General features: G+C 38.8%; 1 protein-coding gene across 1 annotated transcript in view; it reads left to right on the plus strand.

Annotated features, from left to right (window-relative positions):
• Positions 1-17,838, plus strand: part of CFAP54 (cilia and flagella associated protein 54) — a 380,538-nt gene that overhangs the window by 36,232 nt on the left and 326,468 nt on the right. Inside the window, exons 9-14 of the mRNA XM_025402762.1 lie at positions 814-1,012; positions 7,868-8,049; positions 8,137-8,302; positions 9,543-9,628; positions 12,441-12,575; positions 14,935-15,085. Of these exons, the coding sequence (XP_025258547.1) occupies positions 814-1,012; positions 7,868-8,049; positions 8,137-8,302; positions 9,543-9,628; positions 12,441-12,575; positions 14,935-15,085 (919 nt within the window). The remainder of the gene's footprint in view (positions 1-813; positions 1,013-7,867; positions 8,050-8,136; positions 8,303-9,542; positions 9,629-12,440; positions 12,576-14,934; positions 15,086-17,838) is intronic.

Genomic DNA, 17,838 nt, shown 5'->3' on the forward strand with positions numbered 1-17,838 from the left:
TTGTTATTTATACTGCTAAATACTGCTTCAACTTTTGGCTTGAGGACCTTCTGCATGAGAATATCCTGTGGTGCTTATTAAAAGTGTCCAGACACACAAAATCTCTGGAAATTTGGTCTTGAATCTACAAAGCACCCCTGAGTGATTCTTAGGTAACCAAAATTTGAATATCAGTTCCTAAGGCTATAATGAAGATACTATAAAACATATGAAGATTTATGCTCGCTTAATAAGCAAACCATAATAAACAACCTTTTAATGCTGCCTTGGAAACACAAGCATATGAAGAAACAACAAAGTCTTTGATGTAATGGCAGCATGATATCTCTAATGAAATCTGGAGTGACATCTCAAAAAATGAAAACATAAAAGCAGGTATCTTTTGTTACCTGCTTGTTGTTAGACCAACTGCTCTCTGTTTTAGCATTGATTAAGCATGCCTTACTTTTCTTTGCCTTATAACAGGGTTTTTTGTCTTTTTTTTCCCCTGAGGGTCTCACTCTGTCACCCAGGCTGGAGTGCAGTTGCATGACCTTAGCTCACTGCAGCCTCTACCTCCCTGGGTTCAGGTGATCCTCCCACCTCAGCCTCCCAAGTAGCTAGGACTACAAGCACATTCCAACATGCCTGGCCAATTTTTAAATTTTTGTTGAAATGGAGGTCTCACTGTGTTGCCCAGGTGGTCTCGAACTCCTTGGGTCAAGCAGTCCTCCTGCCTTGGTCTCCAAAAGTGTTGGGATTATAGGCATGAGCCACTGCGCCCACAGTATAATAGCTTTAACAAATGGACTGAACTTTTTTTCTCAATTTCAGTTATCATGGCCACGTACTGTCACAGAGCGGCTATTGGATGAGATGTTTGATAGCACTGCATCCCGGTTTCTGGCTGTCTTGGAAGCTCTTTCTGATTCAAACAGGCGAATACTGCAAACTGGACCCATTGTTACAGATGAAGTAGAGATTCATGATGTTGTCTCAGAATTGTTTATGGCAGGAAGAGAACTTTTGATAAGTAAATAAGATATTAAGATATTGTTTTATGATAGAATGATAGACACGAGTAACAAAAATTTTAGCATGATAGTCCATACATGGGAAACTGATAAAATTTATATTATTTTATTTTGGTTTGATTGGTTGGTTGTTTTTGAGATAAAGTCTCTCTTTGTCACCCATGCTGGAGTGCAGTGGTATGATCATGACTCACTGCAGCCTCAACTTCCTGGGCTCAAGTGATCCTCCCTTCTTAGCCTCCCAAGTAGCTGGGACTGCAGGTATATGCCACCATACCTGGCTAATTTTTGTATTTTTTGTAGAGATGGGGTCTCACCATGTTTCCCAGTCTGGTCTCGAACTCCTGGGCACAAGCAGTCCACCCATCTCAGCCTCCTAAAGTGCTGGAATTACAGGTGTGAGCCACTGTGCCCAGCTGATATAATTTATATTGATCTTGAATTCAGCAACCTTGCTAAGGTCAATTGATATTTCAAATAATGTATTAGTAGATTTTGGAGGGACTTTTTTTGTATATACAATCATCTATGAATGGCTTATTTCTGTCCAGTCCTTAATCTTTTAATTTCTCTTTTCTTGCATTTCTTGATGATTGCACTGTCTAGGATTTCCAATAACACATGGAAAGAAGTGGTGATAGCAGACTCGCTTGTCTCAATTTTTTCCTCAGTTGGAAAGCTTTCAACATTTTGCCGTTATTTGAGATATCTACTGAATAATTATTATAGATACCCTTTTGCAGATCACAGATGTTTCTTTTATTCCTGGTTTGCTAAGTGTTTTTTTTTTTTTTAAATCTTGAATAGTTTAATTTTAGGAAAAGCTTTCTCTGAATTTATTGAGATTTACTGAGTTGATCAAATGGCTTTCTCATTTATTTGTATTAATGTGGTCGATTATATGTATTGTTTATCTAATTTTTAACCATCCTGTTTTTGGAATAAACCTAATTTGGAGGTAAGGATTAGCCTTTTGATACATTGCTTGATTTGTTTGGTAATGTTTAATATTTTTGCTTCTCTGTTGATGGGACAGACTTTTCTTTCTTGTAATGTTCTTTTTAGGTTTTGATCACAAGGTCATATTAGCCTCGTAAAATGAGTTGAGAAGTATGCCCTCTTTCTCCATTATCTGTAAATGTTTTGTGTCATATTGGTGTTATTTCTTCCTACATGTTTGGTTGAATTTTCTGGTGCAGCCATCTGTACCTGGAATTTTTTGTATGGGAATATTTTAAATGATGAATTCAGTTTCCTCCATAGATATAAAAGTTTTCAGATTTTCTTTTCATTCTTTTAAAAAAAAATCTATCTCTTTGGTAAATTGTATTTTCCTTGAAAATTTTCTGTTTTATCTAATATTTAAATTAATTAATTAATTAATTTATTTTTTGAGACAGAGTTTTGCTCTTGTTGCCCAGGCTAGAGTATAATGGCATGATCTCTGCTCACTGCAACCTCCACCTCCCCAGTTCAAGTGATTCTCCTGCCTCAGCCTCCCAAGTAGCTGGGATTGCAGGCATGTGCCACCACCACACTTGGCTAATTTTGTATTTTTAGTAGAGATGGAGTTTCGCCATGTTGGCTAGGGTGGTCTCAAACTTCTGACCTCAGGTGATCCAACTGCCTTGGCCTCCCAAAGTGCTGGGATTACAGGCGTGAGCCACTGCGCCCAGCCTTAAAATTTTCATTAAGGATTTCCAGTATCTCATCATGATCTTTTTAATGTCTGTAGAATCTGTTTGATGTCCTTTTTTTCACTGTAATATTGATCAGTTTGCCTTCTCTCTTATTACCAAGGGTTCACCAATTTCATTAGTCTTTGCAAAGAAACAATATTTGACCTTGTTGATCTTCCCTATTGTATGTCCATTTTCCATACTATTGATTTTTGCTCTTCATTACTTCCTTTATTGTACTTTCTTGGGTTTGCTTTACTGATTTAAAAAACTTACTGACTTGGAAGCTTAGATCATTGATTTTTAGGATTTGTTATTATTTGCATTAAATGCATATTAAGACATTTATTCTAAATTCAGCTTTAGCTATGTATCTGAAGTCCTGATATATCATATCTTTACTACTATTTGGTTAAGAATATTTTCTAATATGCAACATGATTTATTCTTTGATATATGGGTTCTGAATCAAAATATGGGAGATTTTCTAACTATCTTTTGGTTACTGATTTCTTTGTTAATTATACTATGGTCAGAGAGCATATTATGTATTATTTGGAACTGTGAACATTTGTTAAGATAGTCTTGATGGCCTGGCAAATGACCAGCTATGGTAAATAGTCTGTGTGTACTTGAAAGACTATGTATTTTTTTGTTGTTGTTGGGTGCATTGCTTTATATATATGTTGATTAAGTTAAGCTAGTAAATCATGTGGTTAGGTCTTCTCTATCCCTATGGATAGTTTTCATCTTTTTATTTTATAAATTACTCAGAGAAATATGTTAAACATCTGCTATGCATTTCTGTTAGTGTGGAATTGCAAGAGCATGGGATATTCCTATTTTGCTTCATCAGATACTGTTTTACAAAGTGGTTTTTTTAGTTTGCACACCCATTAACATTTTATGAGGGTTCCATTACTCCAAAATCTCTCTGACAGTATTTTCTGTCTTTCTCATTTTGTCCATTTTGGTGTGAATTCATTGGTGTTGCAGTATAGACTTACATTTCTCTGATGACTGGTAAAGTTAGACATCTTTTCATACACTTTTTTCACTATTGGATATCCTATTTTGTGAGGTGCCTATTTTAACCTTTTGTCCTTTTTTCTGTCGATTTGTAGGAATTCTTTATATATTCTGGATATAAGTCCTTTATTGAATACATGTACTGTAAATATCATTTCTTACTTGGCGGCTTGTCTTTTCATTCTCTTAATGATATCCATTGGGGAACAGAAATTCTTAATTTTAATGTAGTCCAATTTATCAATATATCCTATATAGTTGATCCTTTGTGTGTCGTGGTTAAGAAGTCTCAGCTACCCCAATGTAAATATATTCTCATATGTTTTCTTCCATAAATCTTATTGTTTTACCCCTCACATGAGGTCTTTAATTAGAAATCAGATCTTTTTTGTTGATACGAAGTAGAGATCAAGATTTATGTACTTCTATATGTATATTCAGTTGACAGAGCACCATTTATTGAAGATAACTTCCTTTCATTGGCTGCAGTATCCCTTAGTCATAAATTAGGTGGCCGTATGTGTGTTGTCTGTTTTTTCACTCAGCATAATTCTCTTGAGATGTATCCAGGTTGTGTATATTAATAGTTCACTTGGACGGGCACAGTGGCTCATGCCTGTAACCTTAGCCCTTTGGGAGGCCAAGACGGGCTGATCCCTTGAGCCCAGAAGTTCGAGACCAGCCTGGCTAACATGGTGAAACTCTGTCTCTACTAAAAATAAATTAGCCAGGTGTCATGGCCTGTGCCTGTAGTCCCAGCTACTTGGGAGGCTGAGGCAAGAGAATCATTTGAACCCAGGAGTCGCAGGTTGCAGTGACTGGATATCACATCACCACGACTGCACTCCAGCCTGGGTGACAAAACAAGACTCTGTCTCAAAAAGAAAAAAAAAAGGTTCACTTATTACTGCTGAGTATTATTTTATGGTATGGACACACCACAGTTTGTTTAACCACTTACCCTTTGAAGGACTTTTGAATTATTTCCAGTTTTTGGCTATTAGAAATAAAGCTGCTATGAACAGTTGAGTACAAGTTTTTGTGTGAAGGTAAGTTTTCATTTCTCTGGAATAAAACGTTCAACAGTGCAATTGGTGGTTCAGATGCATGATAAATTAGTATTTAGTTTTGTGAGAAACTCTCATACTATTCTCCAGGGTGACTCTGCTATATTTCCACCAGCAATGTGTGAATGATCCAGTTTCAGAAAATCCTTGACAGAATTTGGTGTATCATTAGTTTTTTATTTTAGCCATTCTGATAGGTATGTAGTAATATCCCACTGTGATTTTAATTTGCATTTCCCTAATGGCTAAAGATGTTAAACAGTTTTTCATGTGTTTATTTGCCATCTGTATACTCTTTCTCTAGTGTCTTTTGTTTACTTTCTCATTGCATTGTTAGTTATTTCTCTTGAGTTATGAGAGCTCTTTTTATGTTCTGAATACAAGTCCTGGTCATTGCTTTTAAGACAGAAAATACCTTTATTAAGATTTTTTTCCTCCTCATCATTACTTCCCATTTTTCATTGCTTCTGTCTAAATTCATTTCTTTTTGCTCAAATACAAACTCTAAGAATTTTGAAGTAGTTTGGATGGATATAATAGTTTATTTACAAGTTTCTTTAAGATTTTGATGCTATTTCTTAATTGTCTTGTATATGTAGTGTTTCTGTTGAGAAGTCTAATGTCAGTTTAAATCTTCTTGTTTTATAGATGTATCTTTTACAATTTTCGCTTTCTTATGATATTCTTACATTTTATTCTACTGGATCTAGGGGTGGGTTTAGTAATGCAGCACATACTTTGAGGTCTTATATCTTTCTTTCATTTTTTCATGTTACTTTTAAATTTCTTTCCTTATATTCATTATTTAAAAAAATCCTTCAAGGCATTGAAAATGCCATTAGACAGATGTTAACAGGATAGAGGTTCATCCTCTATGTCTTATTTATTTTATTCTTTTTATGTCTTTATTCTGTTGCCTTCTGGGAAGCTTTCTCTATCTGATTTTTCAGGTCAGGAATTTGATCTTTGATTCTCTCTGTTCTACTTTTCTGTTTACCTATTTAATTATTTGTTTCAACAATGATATACTTTTTTGTTATTTTTGTTGTTTGTTTGAGACAGAGTCTTGCTCTGTTGCCTGGGCTGGAGTGCAGTGGCACAATCTCAGCTCATTGCAGGCTCCACCTCCTGGGTTCAAGTGATTCTCCTGCCTCAGCCTACCGAGTAGTTGGGACTACAGGTATGCGCCACCACCCAGGCCAATTTTTTGTGTTTTTAGTAGAGATGGGGTTCCACCATGTTGGCCAGGCTGGTCTCAAACTCCTGACCTCAGGTCATCTGGCTGCCATGGCCTCCCAAAGTGCTGGGATTACAGGCGTGAGCCATCGCGCCCAACCGTCAACGATGATATACTTTATACCTTGAATCCACTTGGTTCTTTTTCACAGCAGTTGTTTTTGCCTCATGTTTCTAATATCGTCTTTTATTTTTCTGAGATAACATTTTCACTTAAGTTCTTGTTTGTGCTGTTCCATTTTCCTGCTTCTTGTGGTAAAGGATGCTTCATTTGTGGTTTTTCTTTCAAGGTGTTTTTGCTTTTAATTTTTTTTCCCATGAGCTTTCCTTCTTGGAACAGTTAGCTGACTTGGCTTCAGTGTCCACCTGAGAGGAGGGAGAAAAGCCTTGAGTTAGCTCCTATGCCTTTAGGTGAGTTTAGTGTGTGTGTGTGCGCATGCGGGTGCACATGTGTGTGCAAATGCCCATCTGAATGCAGGGAACCTCTGGTGCCATGGGTTGGGCTCTTCTCTTCCCAAGAAAAATACAAGTTTTTAGATAAGAATTTCCTTGACTTTCTTCACTCAAACCCCCAAATTTACCCTCATGCGTATCGATCCTTTTCCACCATCTCTGGTTTAGATGGAGAGGATGTTTCTCTTTGTGTCGTTAAGCCTAATCTCTGTAAGTGTCCAAGTGGTCCCATTATACCATGTCGTTGTTTTTTTTTTTCTGAGACAGGGTCTCACTCTGTCAACCAGACTGGAGTGCAATGGTGCGATCATGGCTTACTGTAGTCTGGACCTCCTGGGCTCTAGCGATCCTCCCACCTCAGCCTCCTGAGTAGCTGTGAATACAGGCATGTGCCACCATACCTGGCTAATTTTTGTATTTTTTGTAGAGTCGGGGTTACTCCATGTTGCCCAGGCTGGTCTCAAACTCCTGGCTCAAGGGATCCACCTGCCTTGGCCTCCCAAAGTGCTGGGATTACAGACATAAGCCACTGTGCCTGGGCTTCCGTGTTTTCTGTCAACTTCCTCCCTATACGTCTTCTTCTTGGCACAGCCAGATTTATTGAAGGAATCATCTGTTTTCATTGTTCCTAAGTATTTTCTTTCTTCTTATACATTAGGTAGACCCTAGCATTCTACTAAGAATGTCATGGACATTGCTCAATCCAGGGGTCACTTTCAGTTACTTTTCTTCTCTTTTTTCTTTTTTTTAAGAGGCAGGATCTTGCTGTATTTCTCAGGCTGGACTCGAACTCCTGAGCTGAAGTTGTCCTCCTGCTTCAGCCTTCTGCATAACAGAGACTATAGGTGCATGCCAATAAGCCTGGTAGTCCTTTTCTTCTTTACTTTCTGTATGTATGTGTTACTGTTGAATACTCCTTTCTCTCTAAACACTCACCTTTGCAGCCTTTATTCCCTCTGCTCTTCTCTTAAATGTTGCTGTTTCTTGTTATTCTGTGCAAGGCAACATGATCCATGGCTGAATCTACTATTTACTGCGGATATGTAATGATGACTCTAAAAGCTCTGTCCCCGTTTTAGATCTCTTTCCCAAGTTTCCAGTCTGTATCTAGGAACTCTTGCTCATTCTGTGTTTGAGATTCCATTCTTTTTCCCGTGAGTATCCTTCCCTAACTGCCTTCCTTCTCTAGATCTGTTGGATGCCCTTCCTATTTGTCCCCAAAGCACTACCCTGTATTTGGCCACTAAGATTTCTTGTTTCCCCCACTAGAACATAAATCCTATGAAAGCAGGGATTGTGTTTTCCTGGTGCCTGGAAGTGTGTATAGTGAATATTTAATAAATATTTATTTGCATGAATGATATTCAAAACTCTCTTCTTCCTTTCCTAGTGTCAAATATTGGTGCAGATGGAATGCTTGATTTTCCAAAAACATCTCTTCTGGAACTTATGATAGAAAGAAAAAATGTTATTTCTGCGGATGCTGCTGTGAAATTTATAAAATTAGCTTTTACCTATGAGGAGTGGAGTTTATTTGAATCTTCTGCTGCACATATTATTTATTTTCTCCAGGTAATATATGCAAAATCATCCTCCTGGTTTTGTTTTGTTAAAATGACATCCAATTACTAATTAACATGTGGGATATACTTCTCCAAGAGGCAGGATGATCCAGAGTCAAAGAAAGCAGAGAAGGATTTAACTCTTCTAATTGCAATGGAACCACTAATTAATGTAAAGAGAAACAAAGGTTTGATCTTTCCTTTGGAAAACTATAAAGAAGGACAGTCGGTTCAAATTTATTTAAAAAAAATTGCTGTTCATGGTGAGTATTTATTTGTCCGTTCAAAAATTTAGTTTGACGAAATATGCTCTTTTATAGATGTGGTGAGAGAAAGAATATTGAAGGCGGAGGGAGCAAGAGATACAAAGGCCCTGAGACAAGAGTGTGTTTGGTGATTGCAGGAATGGCATGGGGGCATGTGTGACCGAGTGTGGTAGGTGACAAGGCTAGAGAAGTAGCTGGGTGCTAGATGATGTGGTTCCTGGGTTTTGTAAGGATGCTAGATTATATTCTGAGTGACAGTTTTGAGTAGGGGAATGAGGTTCTATTTACCTTCTGGCTTAGTTGGATAAGAGGGAGGCCCGTAAGGCAATGAATCAGAGGACAAAGTCATCAGTTCATGTTAGGAAGGGAAGGTTTGGTAATCTGTCTCTTTCCAGCCTGCAGTGTTTGCCATTCTAGGACTTTTCAAATCCTAAAAGTTATTTTGTGTGTAATTGAAAATCTGCAGTGTCTACTTTTTACACCAAAGAGAACTATTTAATTCCAGCTTTTTAATGTTTTGTCATGTTCTTAAAGTATTGTATGGCTTACCAGTTGCAGTAAGTAATTTGTACCAAGTAATGATATATATGCCTTCTACTGATTTCTGAATCAATGTTTTTATTATTTTTCTTTCAACTACCTTATTTTGTATGCATTTTAATATTATAAGCCTCTTCAGTTTCTTTTTGGACATAGCATACAAATGTTGGATTTATGATAATAATGGTCTATTTTTATTGGATTAGAGCCACTAAGATTAGTTTTCTTTTCTGTTTTTTTTTTTTTTTTTTTTTTTTTTTTGAGACAGAGTCTCACTCTGTTGCCCAGGCTGAAGTGCAGTGGCACGATCTTGGCTCACTGTAACTTCTGCCTCCTGAGTTCTCCTGCCTCAGCGTCCTGAGTAGCTGGGATTACAGTGGCTTGCCACCATGCCCAGCTAATTTTTGTATTTTTAGTAGAGACAGGGTTTCACTGTGTCGGCCAGGCTGGTCTCAAACTCCTGACCTCAAGTGATCCGTCTGCCTCAGCCTCCCAAAGTACTGGGATTACAGGCATAAGCCACTGCTCCCAGTCAAGATTAGTTTTCATATAGAAGTATTTAATTTGTCTTATTGACATGATATTTGCCCGCCTATCATTTGTGTCATTTTTGTAGCAATTTGTGTTTCTGTGCCTTTTCTATTTGAAATTTTGGAAGTGATTTTTTGTTTCATTTTCCTCTACTTTATGAATTTAGATACTTGTTTGAAGAATTGTGGATATTCAGAGGATATTTTCCATTTGGCGGCAACCTTGTATTTCTGTGTCTGCACTGCTCCCCAGGTGAAACAGCTATTTTAAATAATTTTTATTAGTGTGGAAGTAGGTTTTTGTGCCTAACTTAAGGCCAGAATTAAAATATCACAGCAATTACGCCTTGCTAAAATTTTATTTTGTTTAATCATTAGAATATAGGATTAAGTTAGATTCTGAGTTGTAGTTTTAAGTTTCGTTTTATTATTGTTGTCATTTTGAGTGTCTGTTCCTTTTTGGGAAATTCTCAGGCTGTGTTTCTACTAGTGAAGGAAAGGAGGCAGTGGTTTTTAAGAGGAGTTAATATGTTTAATGAAATACTGCTTTCAGTCCATGAGTACAAAGCCTTGTTATTATTGGAAGTCACTTTCCACACAATGGCCAGTATTTAAAAATGACCTATCTGAGGGTACAAATGTTCAGGTAAAACTACTATAATATAGCAGTGGTTATTAAACAAATTTCAGGGATCCTCAGAAGCCTAACTTTGTGTGTTTTTAAAATTAATTTATTTGTTTTTAATTTTTATTTTAAGTTGGGGTACATGTGCAGGACATGCAGGTTTGTTACATAGGTAAACGTGTGCCATGGTGGTTTGCTGCACCTCCTACTTGTAAGTGAGAACATGTGGTATTTGGTTTTCTGTTCCTGTGTTAGTTTGCTGAGGATAATGGAGAAGCCCAGCTTTGAGTAGTAGCTCCCTAATCTGTTTTTGTTACTTTTGTATATAACACTGGTATTCTGATGAAATTTCATTTGAAAATTTGGTTATATTGTCATTTTTGAAAAGTATGTAAACCACAATTATAGAGTGCTGTATTAACTTTTGCCCAGGTAAGTGAAGCACAGTAAGGGACTTGAGAAGTTCTGCTTTATAATATTTTTCATTTCTTCTGGGTTTGTCAGGATAAGTTATAACCTATGACAGGTATTTAATTTTTGAAAGAAAGGCGTTTGGCAGTAAATACATTATTACAGTGGGAGAGCTAACCATAAAATAGGGATCAAGGCTTAAAAAGGTAGGGAACTTTCCTTTATCCGTTTTTCTTTTCTTTTTCTTTTTCTTTTTTTTTTTTTGAGACAAAGTCTTACTCTGTCACCCATGCTGGAGTGCAGTGGTGCGATCTCAGCTCACTCCAACCTCTGCCTCCCAGTTTCAAGCGATTCTCCTGCCTCAGCCTTCCGAGTAGCTGGGATTACAGGTGTGCGCCACCTTGCCCAGCTAGTTTTTGTATTTTTAGTAGAGATGGGGTTTCACCATGTTGGACGGCTGGTCTCAAAATCCTGACCTCAGGTGATCTGCTCACCTCAGCCTCCCAACATGCTGGGATTACAGGTGTGTGAGCCACTGTGCCTGGCCTTCATTTATCTGTTTTGTTAAAATGATATATGTCTTAGTTCAATTCAATTCAATTCAATTTAATTCAATTCAATAAACATTTATTGATATCTGTCGTATTCCCAAACATTGTAGGAAGGTGCTACATATGCAAATTAGGTCTTAGAGCAGCCTCAGAGAGCTCCAGGTTTGGTATGTTTTAATCATAAACTTATTATTTTTCTAGTTTAACTATAATGAGTAAAAATTTTCTTTTGCAAAAAGGCAAGTAGCTTGGATGAGAGAAGACATGCTCAGTCTGGCTCATCAATTGACACTCAGTGTGAGGTTCTGTTCAGCTTTTCCCTCTCCTTCTTGTCTCTACACTTTCCCAATTCCCCGTTGCTTCTCTAGTTACTAGTTCATCTACCCCTGCTCCAATTCCTTATTATTATTATTATTTTTGAGACAGAGTCTTGCTCTGTCGCCCAAGCTGGAGTACAACGGTACAATTTTGGCTCACCACAACCTCTGCCTCGTGGGTTCAAGTGATTCTCGTGCCTCAGCCTCCCAAGTAGCTGGGACTACAGGCACATGACAACATGCCCAGCTACTTTTTATATTTTTAGTAGAGATGGGGGTTCGCCATGTTTGCCTGGCTTGCCAGTCTTGAACTGGTCAGGAGTCTTGAACTCCTGACCTCATGTGATCCACCTGCCTTGGCCTCCCAAAGTGCTAGGATTACAGGTCTGAGTCACCGCGCCCGTCCAATTCCTTATTATTTTAATGCAATAATTTTAAAAAGAGAAAAGTATATGTAAATTTCACAGTCGGATGGGAGTAATTGGTTTGCAAACTTGCCTAAATGTGTTTGGGACTTTTCCTTTTAGAAAGGCAGAAGATCATAGAGCATTCATTAAGAGTGAGGGATCTAGGTGGGACACGGTGGCTCACACTGTAATCCCAGCACTTTGGGTGGGCAAGGTGGGTACATCACTTAAGGCCAGGAGTTTGAGACCAGCCTGGCCAACATGGTGAAACGCTGTATCTAGTAAAAATACAAAAATGAGCTGGGTGTGGTGGTGCGCACCTGTATTCCTAGCTACTTGGGAAGCTGAGGCACGAGAATCACTTGAACCTGCTGGGATGTGGAGGTTACAGTGAGCTGAGGTTGCGAGCCAAGATCGTGCCACTGCGCTCCAGCTTGAGCGACAGAGTGAGGCCCTGTTTCAAAAAAAAAAAAGAGTGAGGACTCTGGAGCTAGACTACTTAGGTTTGAATCCCTCCCATCTGCCACTCTTTAAGGCATTTCTTGTTGGGGAAAATCACTTAATCTCCTTGTGTTTCAGTTTGCTCCTCTGTAAAATGGGGAGGATCACACTAGGACTCCTCTCATAGGGTCATTATGAAGATTCAACGTGTTAGTATTTGTAAAGCTCTTAGAGTGTTGCTTGGCACACAGTAAATGTTATATACATATATTTTATTATTCCTACTCATTTACCTTCTCACTTTTGTTTTTAGGATGTTCAACCTGATAAAGAAATTGTTGTGGACACGATAATGTTCCTATGGCAGAAATGCAAATTAGGAATTCAGCGGCTCAATATATCCAGAAATGACTATGCAAAATTCACCCAGAAAATCAGTACTAACAAAGTATTCCTTTTGCATTTCCTTTCACATGTTTTTTGCTATTGCTAATTCAAGTTGCCATACACATTTCAAATCTAATTTTTTCCTATTTTTCACCTGGTTAATGACTTTCATTTGCATATATACATATATAAAGAAGATATTCTTTCTAGTGCTGAGTGACTCTTTATTTTTATGTGTGTTCCCTGCACTCCTGTTCTAATTTTGTTTGTTGTGAGGTGTGAAGAGGTGTTTCAGGTCTTTTTTTTTTTTTTTTTTTGGCAGAGTCTCGCTCTGTCCTGGAGGCTGGAGTAGTACAGTGGGGTGATCTCGGCTCACTGCGACCTCTGCCTCCTGGGCTCAAGTGATCCTCCCCAGCTCAGCCTCCATAGTGGCTGGGGCTACAGGCATACACCACCATGCCCAGCAATTTTGTTTTTTTTTTTTTTTGTGGATATGGGGTTTTACCATGTTGCCCAGGCTGGTCACAAAGTCCTGGGTTCAAGCAATCTGCTCATCTCAGCCTCCTAAAGTGTTTGGATTATTATAGGTATGAGCCACCACGCTTGGTCTTTTCAGGCTTTTTTTCTTTTTTTTTCTTTTTTTTTTTCAGATGGAGTCTTGCTCTGTCACGCAGGCTGGAGTGCAGTGGCACAATTTTGGCTAACTGCAACCTCTGCCTCCCGGGTTCAAGCAATTCTTCTGCCTCAGCCTCTGGAGTAGCTGAGATTACGGGCATCCACCACCATGGCCGGCTAATTTTTGTATTTTTAGTAGAGATGGGGTTTCACTATCTTGGCCAGGCTGGTCTTGAACTCCTGACCTCGTGATCTACTGGCTTTGGTCTCCCAAAGTGCTGGGATTACAAGTGCGAGCCCCTGTGCCTGGCCTCAAGCTTTTAAGTGAAGAATAAATATAGTATGGGCCAGGCGCAGGGGCTCATACCTGTAATCCCAAAACTTTGGGAGACCGAGGCAGGTGGATCACCTGAGGTCAGGAGTTCGAGACCAGCCTGGTCAACATGGTGAAACCCTGTTTCTACTAAAAATACAAAAATTAGCCAGACATGTTGGTGTGTGCCTGCATACCCAGCTACTCGGGAGGCTGAGGCAGGAGGATTGCTTGAACCCAGGAGGCAGAGGTTGCAGTGAGCTGAGATCATCCCATTGCATTCCAGCCTGGGCAACAGAGTGAAACTCCGTCTCAAAAAAATAAATAAATAAAAATAAAAAATAAATATAGTGTATCTGAGGTCATATAACCTTGGTTAAATTCAAAAAGAAGATTAATAATAGAGAATACAGAGAAGTAAGAGTGTCAGGTTTTCTCCGTCCTGCAATAATATATTTAGACTATTTAAAAGAGCTACTTTATAGGAGGGAGAAGGGTGTGCATTTGAATATTATAACCTGGAAACTTAGGAGAAAAGATTTTAGTAATTACAAATATCGTAGCTTTGGTAATTTGGAAGCTGCATAACATTAGCTACATTAGTATGCATAGGTGTGATTTTTGTCATGTACTCTGTTAAGTAATAATGTGAGTACATAAATACCATTTTATCATCTCAGGTCCCAAAATGTGATAGTTGGTTTTATGTGCTAAGCTTTGGGGATACAGGCATGAAAGACAATTTCTTTCTCTCTCTCTCTTTTTTTTGTTTCGAGACAGAGACTCGCTGTTTCACCCAGGCTGGAGTGCAGAGGCACGATCCTCGCCCACTGCAATCTCCACCTCTCGGGTTCAAGTGATTCTCCTGCCTCAGCCTTCAGAGTAGCTGGGATTACAGGTGTGCACCACCACGCTGGCTACTTTTTGTATTTTTAATAGAGACGGGGTTTCACCATATAGACCAGGCTCATCTCGAATTCCTGACCTCAAGTGATCCACCCGCCTCAGCCTCTCAAAGTGCTGGGATTACAGGCGTGAGCCACCATGCCCGGCCATGAAAGACAATCTAAGGCACCTGATGTGGAGCCTGAAACACCTACTTCCCCCTCACTCATAAGGAGGATGTTGATAGTAATCATAATAGCTGCTTTGAATGGACAGTGAGAACTTTTGAGGATACAGATACTATTCACTGATACGTACAAATAACAGATCATAAATTTCCCATGATGGCTATAGATGTACAGACTCTAAACTTAAATGAATCTACTTTATGAATTTATATAAACAGATTGATTACTAAATATCATTTTAAAAGGATTACTGAGTTTTATTTATAATTAAGACATTAATAAAGAGGGGTACCTGTGTAATATTTCCATATGATTAGAACATGGTTTTTTTTCAAGGAAGTATAAGTTTTGAAAAATGTGACTATTTGTACAGTTTTATATACTCTTAATTGATTTTGCTGTGTATTTTCTCTTTTTAGTGGATTTATCTTCTGTGGCAGATAAATGAAGTAATTCACTGCTATAAAATGGAAGACATTGACATTGTGGTAGTGGCAGAAGTCACATTACGGTTAAGTGAAATATTGGAATCTTTAGGAAGCCCAGGAAGAAAATTTAAACAATCTCTAGGTAAAATGTTGGCTGAAAAATTGTATACATATGTAAATACCATATATATAGGTATGATACCAAATACAGGATAACTTCTACTAATGGAAACTAGGCACTTTAATGTTATGCTTCATTGAGGATTTATAATTAGAGATAGATAATAATATAGTTTCATCCAGTGGATGTTAGGAAGGTTTCATGCTCTCTGGTTCAATGAAGGACAAAACCCTTTTTGTTGCCAGGCGCGGTGACTCATGCCTGTAATCCCAGCACTTTGGGAGGCCGAGGCGGGCGGATCACCTGAGGTCGGGAGTTCAAGACCAGCCTGACCAACATGGAGAAACCCCTTCTCTACTAAAAATACAGAATTAGCTGGGCGTGGTGGCACATGCTTATAATCCCAGCTACTAGGGAGGCTGAGGCAGGAGAATTGCTTAAACCTGGGAGGCGGAGGTTGCGGTGAGCCGAGATCGTGCCATTGCACTCCAGCCTGGGCAACAAGAGTGAAACTCCGTCTCAGGAAAAAAAACACAAACCCTTTTTGTCTTCTCATATTCCTTTTCTCTCCTTTTCTCTGTTCCTAATTGCTACCTACTCCCCTTTACTCCCCTCTCTTTCTTTCTTTTTTTCCTTTCTCTTTTTTTTTTTGAGATGGAGTTTTGCTCTGTCACCCAGGCTGGAGTGCAGTGGCACAATCTCAGCTCACTGCAAGCTCCACCTCCCAGGTTCAAGCGATTCTCCCACCTCAGCCTCCCGAGTAGCTGGGATTACAGGTGCCCGCCACCATGCCTGGCTAATTTTTGTATTTTTAGTAGAGACAGGGTTTCACTATGTTGGCCACACTGCTTTCAAACTTCTGACCTCAAGTGATCCACCTGCCCTGGCCTCCCAAAGGTTTGGGATTGCAGATGTGAGCCACCGCACCTGGCCACCTCTCTTCTCTTTTATCTTCCTTTGTTTTCCTCCCCTTCCATTTCCCATAAGAGTGAATGCTTGAAGGAAGATTCTGTTTTGGACATTGTCATATTCTTGGCACTCACCACATCACCTGACACAGTGTAGGAGATCAAGTAAGTACTTGTTGAATGGATCAGTGTCATTCTACTTTCTCCTTTTTTATTTTCTTTCTTCTAATTCCTTTCTCTTAAAATTCTTTCTTCATTTATTGTTTCTCCTCTACTTTCTCTCTTCTTATCCTTATCATCTTTCTCTTTTTGTCATTTCCTAGTCCCCCATTTCCTAGTCCCCCAGCCCCCATTCTTCCTGTCTCAACGCCTTTTTCTTCTCCTTCATTCTCTTCTCCATTCAGGAGATGTCTTCTCTCAAAGGATGGCCTTCTGCTCTGACCTCCTTGTTCTTTGTTCTGCCTCTGGTTGCAGCCCTGTACTGTATTTAATGGAGTGGGGATTAATGTGGAGGGCTCCATAGAGGGTATTTACTTTGCTGTTTCACCCCACTTATAGAGCATGTATGACATCTGGAGGACTCCGTAATAAAGTTATTGTTTACTCGGAGATTCACTAATCTGGCTCTGCCTGTCTTCCGCTGTTGAGTGTGGCTTTTCAGATGAAGTTTTAGAGCCATGGTTCTCAAATTTTGATTGTTATCAATATCACCTGAAAGGTTGTTAAAAACGTAAGGCCCAAGCTCTGTCCTACTTCAGCTAGCCTGGACCTTCTCAGTCTTTATTCGTTTCCCAGGTGAATTTGATATAGATCGAAGTTTGACAACCATCAGTTAAAAGTTTCTTGCCATCGAACACATTCATTGGCCTCAGGTCGTATTTCTGAAATGTCCTGGCTGAAAATGCTTTTTTTTCCTTTTAAAAACTTTTGTTATGCAGAACTTTAAATATAGAGAGAAAAAATAAATCACCATTATGCATCATCCAGCACCAATAATTATCAACATCTTTTTCAATCTTATTTCATCTCTCCCTACAACATTTCCCCCTCTATGAGTATTTTAAAACAGATATGTAATTTTTCCAGCAAATACCACCCCACCGTATGTATGTATGTGTATCCAACTATTTATCTAACAGATAAGGATTTTTTTTTTTTTAACACAAAACCACAGTGCTGTTATTATATCTTACAAAATGGGGAATAATTCCCACGTCCCTGATTGTATTCAAAAATATCTTTTAAAGTTGGTTTGTTCCAATCAGAATCCAAACAAGGCCCACACATTGTATTTTCTTGACATGTCTCTTAAATCTCTATAATCTCTAATGGTTTCTCTCCTTCCTACTCCCCTTTCGAGACATTTATCTTTTGAAGAAACTGAGTCATTATCCTGTGGGATTTTCCACATTCTGGATTTGGCTATTTCCCTCCATGTGATGTTGGTTAACTTGCTTCTCACCTGGTAGTTAGATCTGGATGCTTACTTAGATTCTGGTGATACTTTGTTAAGAAGAATTCTTGCCAATTGTCTTATTTTTCAGCAACAGTACTTCATAGGTAGTGCTATTTACTCCCTTGCATTGAATCAGGAGGCACACCATGCCTAGTTATCCCACTTTCTGTGCTATAAAGATTTATCTGTGAGTTCAGGTCTAGGTTGGTTCCCCAGAAGCAGGTTCTGAGATAATGATTTGAGTGAAGTAGTTTATTTGGGACTTTATCCAGGGAAGCACAGTGGAGAAGTGAGACAGGGGAGGAAAGGAAGCCCCAGGTAATGCACCGTAAGTTAATGAGAAGGCTGCTGTTGTGAGTTCAGGGCCTATTCCCATGAGGGACCTCTAGGAGCCCATATAGAACAAATAC

Source organism: Theropithecus gelada, chromosome 11 (genome assembly GCF_003255815.1).
Source record: "Theropithecus gelada isolate Dixy chromosome 11, Tgel_1.0, whole genome shotgun sequence".
NCBI lineage: Eukaryota > Metazoa > Chordata > Mammalia > Primates > Cercopithecidae > Theropithecus > Theropithecus gelada.